The following is a 12,136-nucleotide window of genomic DNA, read 5'->3' as shown; positions in this document are numbered from 1 at the left end:
CTCTACTTCTAAGTCTCATGGAACATAGTGAAACAGGGGGTAGAGAGAATATTAATGCATCCTCAACTCTCACCAGTGAAGCTTTGGGACTGGAAAGGGCCTAAATTTGATTAATATTTATTATATGAAATGCAACAAAAACTCAATAAACTATTTGCAAAAGAAACACAAGGGGCTGGAGAGATGGCTCAACAGTTAAGAACACTGGTTGTTCTTGCAGAAGACCTGGGTTGAATTCCCAGCACTCACATGGAAGCTAACAACTGTCTGTAACTCCAGATCCAGGGGATTTGTCGGCCTTTTCTGTCCTCCACGGGCACTGCACAACACAGGTGCACTTACCCACATGCGGGCAAGTAACTCATATGCATAAAATAAAAATAATAAAGTATTAAAATAGAGAAACACACATTTTTGATGATATATTTCCCTTCAAAAATAGGTCTATGTATTTTAATATCATGACAACTTATGTAGAAAGGGAGACAATGTGTTTGCAAATATTACTTTACACTTGATCAAAAAGGTAAGGGGAGAAGAGCATGGAGCAGTAGACACAGCGAAGGTTACGATCATGAGAATTGCACACTGTGAGACTGTACGTTTGAAGCCAATGAGATCTAGAAGGTGGGGAAGGAAGACCATTAAATCAGAGGATCAGAACAGGAGGGAAGACAGAGTAAAGGAAAAGTTTTGAGGACATCAGTGATAGGAAGTCACTGCATCAGTTAGCTTATGATACATGTCAGTCCCAAACATAGTCTTTCATACATTTGTTTACATAGTAATATTATAGTGTCCACATTTAGCCTGCCACTATATTAAGGTGAATGGTACTTCTGAACTTGGTTCAATTCAGATCATCTCAACTAGGACACATCAGAGCCCTATGAAGGGCTTATGAAGTCTACTTTGCTGGAGAAGTGCTAGCTGGAGCATCTTTGCTCTCCGCCATGTTAGCTTTGATCTTCATGAAGACTATCTTCAGCTAACTTATATGGTGACTTCATAATTACGAGTATAGAAGGAACAAAGCCTTTCTAAGCATGCAGATCTCAAAACCACTTCCACCAAACCTATTAGTCAAATCAAGTCAAAGGATCTGCTGATATTCAAGGAGTGGAGAAATAAACTCCAAAATGGAAAAGTGCAGAATACTGTGGTCATTTCCACAATTTACTCTATTTACCCATACAATTCAAAAAATTTATTTATTATTTTTATTTTACACATACGTGTGTTTAGCTTGCATGTAGGTAAGTGCACCCATGCTCTGCAATGTCAGTGGAGGAAAGAAGAGATTGCCAGATACCCTGAAACTGGAGTTACAGATAGTTGTTAGCTGCCGTTTGGGAGCCATGATTCGAACCTGGATCTTCTGCAAGCATAGCTAGAGCTCGTAACTGCTGAGCCACCTCTCCAGCCACTTACACATACAATTTTAAGGAAGCATCTCTGGAAGCATCTCTAGGATAATTATGAACTTGAGTACATAACTCTCACTTTGCTAAAATAACTCGTCTTTTCCAAAGTATCCCCAGAGCCAACTTCATGTCCTTGTTTCTCAAGCTATAGATGAAGGGGTTCAGCATGGGAGTCACCTCTGTATACATTATTGAAGCAATTACATCTTTAACTTGGGAATTATTTGAGGAAGGAAAGAAATAAATAACTGCAAGAGTCCCAATGAAAATGACTATGTCATTGAGGGAAGTATCTGAGCAGGACAATTTCAGGAGTTCATTGAGATCACAGAAAAAGTGGGGGATGATGTTGTCAGCACAGAAGGACAGGTGGGACAGGAGCAGGGTGTGCAGCAGGGAATTCATACAAGAGAAGAACCAAGATCCAGCCACCAAAAAATCACACAGCTCCTCCCTCATGATAATCATGTAGTGCAGTGGGTGGCAGATGGCCACATACCTGTCATACGCCATCACTCCAAGAAGAAAATTGTCAACACACACAAAAAGTGAGAAAAAAAACATTTGAGTGATGCACCCGTCATAATAAATGGACAGGTGCCGAGTCTGCATGTTGCTGAGCATCTTTGGGACGGTGACAGATGATAAGGAAATATCAGAGAAGGCCAGGTGGCACAGGAAGAAGTACATGGGGGTGTGGAGGCGAGAGTCCAGCCTGATGAGCAGGATGATGAGCAGGTTCCCCAGCACCGTGGTCAGGTACATGGCCAGGAACAGGGTGAAGAAGATGCTCTGCTGCTCTGGCTGGATGGGGAGGTGAGCATCTTTGGGACGGTGACAGATGATAAGGAAATATCAGAGAAGGCCAGGTGGCACAGGAAGAAGTACATGGGGGTGTGGAGGCGAGAGTCCAGCCTGATGAGCAGGATGATGAGCAGGTTCCCCAGCACCGTGGTCAGGTACATGGCCAGGAACAGGGTGAAGAAGATGCCCTGCTGCTCTGGCTGGATGGGGAGCCCCAGGAGGATGAACTCAGACACACTGCTCTGGTTCCCCTTCCTCATGGTCCTTTTCCTGCTAGGAATTAAGGCAGAAAGAAATGTCAGAGTCCTGAGCTTCTCAGCAGGTACACATAAAATGCATGCTTTTTTACAGGGGCCTGCACCGAAATTCAGACAAACTCCACCCTTTGCAGTCTTATTCACAGGTTTTCTATACAGTATTTTCAGTACTGGAAACATAACAGATAATAAAATTCCCTCCTGGAGCACACAATCTATAAGCATTTCATAGAATACTGAGCAAGAGTAACAGGATTGCTGCCAGGAGGCTTGAGGTGGCCCCAGTCTCAGAAATTTACATTCTCAGTTTCCTTGGGCCATTATTACTGTGTGTCCCTGAATTCCTTCAATAAAGCAATAATGCTGTCATCTAGCCATGAGAATATGGGGAAAATCTATGTTAGTGCATGAAATAACCTAAGGGCAGATACCTTCACATCATCATTTGTCTATGACAGACAGTACAGTAGGACAAATTCAGCAGAAAATCTGATATCAAACTCCAGGACTCAGAACAATAGAAGACTGAGGTGGGCCTTAGAACAGACCCTGTTATGACATTAAACATCATTGGCTGCCTGGAATTTCACAGTCCCTGAGGGCATAGCAATTCAGAACCTAAACCATGGTGATGGGGATTAAATCCCTAAGAGCAGCAATGGCATAGAAAAATGACAGAAACCTTGTCTTTTCATTCCACCTAACTCTATCCCCTCTCCACCCAGGTGGGCCTTAGAACAGACCCTGTTCTGATAAAAAACATCATTGACCACCTGGAATTGCACAGTCCCTGAGGACATAGCAATTCAGAACCTAGACCATGGTGATGGGGATTAAATCCCTAAGAGCAGCAATGGCATAGAAAACTTGTCTTTTCATTCCACCTAACTCTATCCCCTCTCCACCCTACTCTCCCCTCCCTCTTCCTATCCCAGTTTCTCTCTTTCTCTCTCCCTATCTCCTTCCTTCTTCCCTGATTCCTCTCCTCTCTCCACACTTCTCTCCCTCTGTTTCGGTAAAGGTTTCATTCATAGTAACAGACCTCAGAACCTGCCATGCCAGAATCTTCAGAACTTTATCATGACTTCAGGATTTTGAGTCTACTCAATTCATAGTAGTCATAATGATGGAATTACAACCAATTCTGAAAATGTATCATAAATTTGATCATAATTGATGTTGAATGAACTCCTACTAGGACAAAGGCATTGATGTACCATTAAATTTAGGTATCAGGAAACTAAATCTCACGGTTGATAAGTAATTGATTCTAATCATTAAAGTAATACCTGATTTCATAATTCCAGGCCCTGTCAGTATGATCAGATGCCCTACTTGTCACCAATCTACTGGTCCTACACCTTCATTCATACATTAGAAAGTCCATGAAGGGTGTGAGTTTCAAACCTACAATCTAAGCACTTAAGGAAGGCAACACAGGAGGGTCTTGAGTTTGAGGATGGCATCAGCTGCATATAGAGTTCTGGGCCAGCCTAAGCCATATAAAGAGATAATGCTTCAGAAATGATACATCACAGACAGAAGACGAGGAAAGAAGCCTCTTTAAGAGCAGAGAGGAGCAGAGGGGTAAAGGTATCATCTCTCCCCATGGGAAGAGGAAGAACATACTTATTTAAACCTCTGATGAGGTCTGACAACCCATGTTATTTCAGCCAATGGTAAATCAAAATGTTTGCAACTCAAGTGTGTTTGGAAGAAAATCCACAAGTTGGAGGTCAAGTAAATACTCAAACTTAATGGCTGGCTAAGCAAACAAAAATGACCTGGATTCAAATCCTTCTTTGTGTGGAAGAGACCGCTGGAGACACACTCAATGATGAAGGTAAATAGGTGGTGTAATACAACAAATGCTCTGTAAATGAATCTGCTTCCTTTGTTCTTGCCAACATAATCCACCTTGGACATTTAAGAAGGGACTTCATCCCAAACAGATTAAGAGAGAGGGACTGCTTCAGAAATTCATCAGAAAAGTGAGAGGATACAGGAAAAGAATCTAAGGTATAGCACAAAGAAAATCAAACTACGCAAAGGTTCCGAATCAGGCAGTTTCCTTGAGGGAGGGCAAAGGATTCAGAAGTGGCCTCCAAAAAGTAAGTCAGACAAAATCTAGGCTGTTCTACCCTCAGGATAAGCTCACAGTTTTAATGAGCCTTAAATCAAATTCTGTGTTTTGGTGAACCAATAATTTCATCCGCAGGTGAGCAGGGGAAGAAATTCCTTTTGGTCACCCTGTGTGACTTGAAAGAAGATGCACAGGTGCTCTCATGAGAAAATCTCTTTTTTTTAAACTGATCTACCAGGTGCCAGAGAGATGGCTCCTTGGGCAAGTTCATCTATTGGACTCTTGTCATCCCACCTAGAGCTCTTAGGGAAGATCTAGTATCCCTCACCCATTAGTAATCAGTTCCCAGCAGTTCCCATGCTAGGGTAAGCCTGCTGCCCAGTGCATTTCCCCCACTCTGTGCTCGGTCCTGATCTGATTGAGTTGCCACTGGTCTTGTGGACAACACCACCATTGCCAAAAGTTCACATGAGCAAGCTTCTTGTGGCCTGAAAGAATCTGTTTTCCTTTGTTCACGGACCAACGCTGACCCTTACAATCTTTCTACCTCCTCTTCAGCAATGGTACCTGAGCTGTGGGTGAGTGAGATTTAATATAGGTGTTCTATTCACAGATACACACTCTACAGTTTTATTCTCTAAAACTTAGTCAGTTGTGCCCTTCTGTGTGCATCATGCTCTGTTGTATAAGGAAGCGTCACTGGTGAGAACTGAAGGATGCACTAATATTCCCTTCCCCCATTTTAGTTTGTTTCTCCACCACTGTGACAAAACATTCTGACCACTACCAACTTGGGGAGGAAAGCGTTTATTTAGCTTACAGCTCCCAGGTTGCAGTTCATCAGGAAGCCCAAGGTAGGAACTCATTCCAGGAACCTGGAAGCAGGAACTGGAGCACAGGCCATGGAGGAACGCTACTTACTGGCTTGCTCCCATGGCCCCTGCTCAGCTTGCTCTCTTATCCAATACAGGCCCACCTTCCCAGAGGTGGCAATACCCACAGTGGGCTGGGCCCTCCCACATCACTCAACAATCAAGAAGATGCCCCACAGACATGGACACAGGCCAGTCCAATGGAGTCAATTCCCCAATTGAGGCTTCCTCAACCCAGGTGTGTCAAGTTGACACTAAAGCTATCCAGCACCCCCTTCCTGTTCCACCATATTCCATGAGTCTTAGGCATAGGGGTTCCACTGTAGATGCATCACCTAGGGTTGGGCATCTCTCAGGTGTATATTCTCTGTGTGTGACCAGTTGTGGTACTCTGCAGTAGCCTCCAGTAAAATGAAGCTTCTTTGATGAATGATGTACATTACCCTTGTCTATAAACATAAGGATCCCTATTTAGCATATGATGCGAAATTTCATTTGGCTAGAGATAAGACAGATATTTTCTCTAGGATCTCTGACCTTTCGAGCCATGTGGATTCAACTGTAATTATAGTACCACCCATGAGTACCCCCCACAAGGGGAAAGCTTTAAGTCTAATTAAATTGCTGTTTCTTGCCCGTGCCATAACAGTGCCACAATGGCACCAATAGAGTAGTTTGCTGTGCCAGTCATTGTGGTTATTAAGCTTTAGAGCTGGATTGGACCACTGAGTGTTTTCTCAATTAGCAGTGGGCGTAGTATATTCTAGAATTATGAGAGCTAGTCTTCAGGGAGAAGGCTTCCAGGTCAGTTTTGGCTCCATTGCTCAAGTCCAGTGTCTGCAGTATGTCCTGTCTTTAGCAGTAGGATCTTACCTTCAAATTTTGGCAGATGACTAAGGGTTCTTCCAATAGCCTGCGTTATTTTGCAAGCCTCTTGGACTACTCTGACCAACTGCTCAAACAGAGGTCTCTCCTGTCTGGATCTGTGCTCCTTAACATACAGTTCACAGGTATACACATGCACTTATATTCAGACACCTTATGTGTATTTCTCAGGGCGTTCCCAAGTCAACACATTTACCTCTGGCTTCCCATGCCACCCAAACTCCATTCATCTCTCCTCTCTCTCCACCAGTCTGACCTCCCTCCTAACTCCTGAAACCAAGCACTCCTGTTTTCCCCACTCTCTACCAAGATAACACCCACTTACCTCTCCTGAGTTCACCCCCTACTCCCATGGTCATCTGCATAAGTGTCCTTCCTCCCTCCCATCCAAACACTCCCGCTTTCCCCACCTCCCCTCTGGTAGCATCTGTTCCCTACTATTCCACTTTTGGGATTTATCTCCATGTTTCAGGAAAGCAAGATACGTATGTTTTCCCTCTTTTGCGGTCCATAGCACCAATCCCTTATATGTGAGTAAATATCCTATCATAACAGCAAGATCCAGGAAAATTAAAATATTTTTAAAAAGATAGTGAGGAGTATGCATCTCAGAGAGCTCTATCCACTATTAAGGACACAAAAAGGTACAGGGCCAGACTGATGATTGTACCCAGCTATTATTTTCTGACAATGGGCTCTCAGTCTTTATATAAGTTGCACAGTAATGAAATACACATGAGCTTGTCTACCCAGTGAAGAATCATTACTGGTGAGAGACCGGTAAGGAGAAATTTGACTTCACAGGAGCCAATCAGAGGCTCTAGAACACACAGATGGAACATATGTACATTATACACACATGTACATAACAACAGACACCTAAGTTTCTGATTTCTGATTTCTTACCAACTATAGTAGTTCTGAAGAAAGGATGTATGATTCAGTTACCCAGAGTCATAACGAAACTCACAACTATTATACAAAATTTGATACTCAACACACAAATAACTCACACAGCCACACAAAACAGTTGTAGAATCAACACAACACATCCATCAAGGCATAGAAAACACAACTTAGAATATAGAAACACACACACACACACACACACACACACACACACACACACCAGACCAAAGAAAAAAAAACCCGCAAGATCAAATATATCACACAAATCAATGCCTCTTCCCTGTCAGGCAATAAAATACACAGATGGTGCACACATACACCCCCACTCCGGATAACAGTTCCAGTTCCCATTAACCTGTGCCTACCATGCATGTAGTCAGTGATGCTCTGGGCACTTTCCATTCATGGGGACAGCACATAAAAATAGTGCATTCAAATAAAAAGGACAACACACACGTACTCAAACACACACACCATTCTCAAGTACATGAAACCGTGTGCCAGTTATGACTCAGAAAAAGTGCAAGATTACATACCCCATTTGAAAATGAACAAACACTGGAAACTGTTCCTGAATGCTCAGTACATCTGTCTTCTTCAGACCCTTCACTCTTATCCACTGAAATCTATCTCTTGATGGATGAAAATGTAGGAGTCATAGAATAAGAGTATGGCCAATATTTTATTTTAAAATGATTTGGAACTCCCTCCCCCCAAAAATAACCACAAATAAATGGCCCACTCTTGCTTAATGTATGCCTACTTAGAGCTCTATGTTCTACATATAGAGAGGAAAAAGCTGGTCCATTCCATATAATGCACACACACACACACACACACAGACACACACAGACAAATCTCACAAAGAGTAGATATACCTACATTTTATAAGCAACACACTACCACACAGCATACATTTGGAAAACATCCTGAATACACACAAAATGACAGAAACACACATCCTTCCAACCAAGAACTCCCAGCTACTTCGGACTTCTACCAGCTCTTGGTCATCTCGTGTACCTGATAATCCAGCTATCTGAGTCTTTGGCTTCTGTTAAGGACACTGAGATGAAAAGCAGGCAGGCATGATGGCACATGCCTTTAATCCCAGCACTCAAGGGATGGAGACAGGCAGATCTCTGTGTGATTAGCCTAATATATACATAGCAAGTTCCAGGCCAGCCGTGGCTGCAGGGAGACACTGTCTCAGAATAAAAACCTGGCATCTTCTATATCCCAAGACCTCGTGACTTACGTCTGCCTGTCCCTGAGCTCCAGATAAAAAGGCAGGATACCAAAAGACTCAGTGTTAAGTCCCTAGGTTCCTGGTTAAGAAAGTATCAAAGTAGAAATTACCTTCAATCTACCAGTCCTTGGGGAGGAACCCACACAGGAGGGACTAAACAGGGACTCAGCTAGCACAGAGCTGCTCATGCAAGAGTTACCCAAACACAGTCCAGACATCAAAGACACTATGTTATCATCTTCCCATTGCTATCACAAAATCCCTGAGATGATAAACTTTTATAAAGGGTCAACAGCTGTTTTGTCCCAGTTTTGGAGGTTTCAACCCATAATCAGTTGTTTCCATTGTTTGGGGCCTGTGACAAAATAGTGCCTCAAGGTAGAAGTGCATGGCATAGAATGACTTGCTCACATCATTGACAGGAAGATAGAGAAGCAGAGGAAGAAGTAGGTCCTGTCCCCCCTCATAAGGGTATGTCTTAACCTACCTAGTTACACTCTGCTAGACCCCACTGTAGCCCTTTCTCTACCTCCAGTCTCTCTCCTATTTTTATCAGTTATGGGTCAAGGAGGCCTCAGAGGTCTCCAAAACAACACAAGCTATTGCCCCTGATTACTCATCATAACTACATGGTAAGACCCTATTGATGAAGATACCATACTTATGGACTTGAAGACACAGAGGACTCAGTTTAAAACCAATTAGGAAACATCCTCCCTGTTGACTATGCTTTTTCAGTATATGCTTTAATTGAAATTTTGTGCATTTCATAGAATAATCTTACTCATATTTAGATCCCCTTCCCATTAGCATTGCCCCCATATCTTTCCCACCAGATTTCATGAATTCTGTCATATTAAAGCCCATTGAGTCAAGTTTGTGTCCTGAGATGTCCCTAATTATGGGATCATACATACTGGGGATATGGGCAGGAGGCCTTTTGGCTATCTTTAAAAATGACAGAAGGTGTTATGCGGGCACCTGGGGGAGAAAAGCCATCAACGATCACTCAGGACTGGACACTGCAGGCTACAATACTGATCTGCTAGGAAAGATGTTCCCAATGATACAATTGTGACATAACTGTTATGGGATAACTGACCACTGTCTGACTGGATTTGAGGCCTGCCCCACAGGACAGAATTTGATTCCTGATACGGTAGGGAACAATGGAGCTGGAACTGACCTGTAAGTCACCTCCCCTGAAAGCTAGCTCTCAGACCTTTGGATAGCACTACGCAATCTGGTAAGGAAAAACATAAATCAATGGTCCAACCACAGCTTCAAGAACTAAAATCCACATCAATGGCTGGCACGCCAAACAATATTAGTGCAATAGTGGCACTTTTGTCTTGGGGTAATCAACCAATACCTAATGGGCCTTAAAGCCTACTTAATGGAAGGAAACTCATGTGTGGTACTGTAAACATAGCCAAATACGCATGGTTGAAAAGGTCTTAGAAATTAGAGAAACCCCAAAGTTGTCACATCACTAGACATATGTAATTTCTTACTCTGCAAAATGTGGATTCTTATTTTTACAGATAAGTATCCCAGTTACCATGCATCAAAGAAGTCTCTTTCACAACAGACAGAGACTATTACAGGATTCCACAACTGGTCTCACAAAGGCATTGTCTAAATTTCCCAAGCCTACGTGGCACATCTACAATCCAACCTCTACACCTAAGGCTCATGGAACATAGAACAAGGGGTAAAGAGGGGACTAATGCATCACTTAATTCTCATCAATGAAGTTCCCACATACAACAGAGGGCCAGGAACACAAAAGGTCACAAATGACCAAAGAGTGGAGAGTAAGAAGTCTGAGGAGTGTGAGTCCAAGGTCAGGATTCTTATGTTACACTCTACCCACCCCAGGCTCAGGAAGGAGGCAGAAGAGGAGGGAGAAAATAAGATCCAAGGACAAGGTGCACATCATATGTAAGTAGAGTCCTACAAGCTCCTGGGACCTTACTCATATGAACCTACAGCAATGGTGTCAACATTCACAAGACCTACCCAAACTCAAGCAGATAAAACGTCAGCACAGACCTGTGGAAATGGGCAACAATCCCCAACCTCAGTCGAAGAATTATTGGCATCTAGTTACTGCTGGGTGAAAAGGGCCGATCTTCCTACAGGGAGGGACTCTACATAGGCTGCCTAGACCCAGTGGATGAACTTACACTGAGGGATATCTGGGACCCTCACTTGACATGATAGACCTTAATACAAATGACAGAATGTGTAAATTCCAATGGGAGGCTATGAGAGGGCCATTGGTCAAAAGGGAATAAAAATGATTAAGTTCAATAAAAAATATACCAAAACCAATTTAGAAATACAAGAAATTTCATTTTTCTAGTTATATGACAGAGAAGGTTTTCCCTAGATTTGATGTCCTCTCCAGCCGTGTATGTTTGGCTATGTTTACAGTGTCAGACATAAGCTTCTTCCCATTGGGAGGTCTGGGAGAAGGGTTCTAAGTATGATTAAGATTTAATCTATCGAACACATATGAACTCAATAAAAACATTCAATAAAAATTAATAAATATATCTGACTATGTGAGATAATGGATTTTTAATTTGCTTCATTACAATAAACTATTTATATATCCCATAGGATCGTTCTGAGTCCTTTATTATACACAATAGACTTTGTTTTTAACAAAATGGCCAAGTTCTTTCACTCTGCTAAAAAGTACCCAAGGGTTACTTAAATAATTCTTAGTAAAAGTCAAATAGCAGTTTGCAGAGCTTGAAAGTTTCAAATTAGCGTTCCATCTCTCTCCTGTTGCTCTTCTAGTAATTACTCCTCTGGTCACTTCAGTCTCCTGGAACGCAGCTGGTGTCTCTTCACTCTGCTCTTACAGCTTCTGCTCCCTGGGATGTTCTTCTTAAAACTTTCCCCATGGTTCAGCTCCTCACTACAGTCTCCTCTTTGTCTAGAAGTCACAGTCTGTGTCACATTTCTTAAAGTTGCAGTGTACTGTCCACATTCCTGATGTTCTAAACTGATCTTTTATAGCACTTAAATTCAGTATTTATTTATAGAATGTATTCTCTTTCTTCTTCCACAACTACTATTTAAATTTAGTCAAGAAAAACTATTTTGTCTTACTTATTAGTTTCTAGAGTATTCCAGGGAGATAATGGGCCCATAATAAATGTCAAAATAAGACACTATGTCTGTGAGCACTGAGTTGTCTTATGTAGAAATACTGATACCCATGAAGCAAAAAACTAACTCATTTCAAAACCTAGAAATAAACTTCCACAGGTGGACTATTCTACAAAGAAAGTCCAACTTAGAAAAAACAGTGGACAGTAACAGGGATGATAGAGTATATGGTCTCCAGTAGGGGTGGTGGCTATGGGAGGGTGCCATTTGGGAACTGGGTATATAGATGAATAACATTGTGTGACATGTTCTGTTTGATATACACATTAAAAAGTAAACAAATAAAAAATGAGTTATATTTGAGGAGGAAGCATAAAAATTTACTTCATGTTAGTTAGTAGAGGTGATAAAAGTTATCATTGAAATCTACCTGATGACTTCATATCCTTACTCAGGTGCCAAGGATCTGAGGGTAGCAGATTATGACTAGTAATAATCAGACACAAAGAGATTAGAGACGATGTGTA

The 12,136-nt window shown here is 42.1% G+C and overlaps 1 protein-coding gene across 1 annotated transcript in view; it reads right to left on the bottom strand.

The window, feature by feature from the left end:
• Positions 1-1,499: 1,499 nt before the first annotated feature.
• The window catches only part of LOC103736559 (olfactory receptor 1J4-like), a 12,986-nt gene continuing 2,349 nt past the window's right edge, over positions 1,500-12,136 (bottom strand). The window contains exons 2-3 of the mRNA XM_008836066.2: positions 2,340-2,498; positions 1,500-2,139 (exon numbers count right to left, since the gene is read on the bottom strand). Of these exons, the coding sequence (XP_008834288.2) occupies positions 1,500-2,139; positions 2,340-2,498 (799 nt within the window). The remainder of the gene's footprint in view (positions 2,140-2,339; positions 2,499-12,136) is intronic.

The sequence above is a fragment of the Nannospalax galili genome, unplaced genomic scaffold (genome assembly GCF_000622305.1).
Source record: "Nannospalax galili isolate Female #2095 unplaced genomic scaffold, S.galili_v1.0 scaffold1198, whole genome shotgun sequence".
Taxonomy (NCBI): domain Eukaryota; kingdom Metazoa; phylum Chordata; class Mammalia; order Rodentia; family Spalacidae; genus Nannospalax; species Nannospalax galili.
The sequence above is the reverse complement of the archived record's forward strand: the minus strand, read 5'-3'. Positions and strand labels throughout refer to the sequence as shown.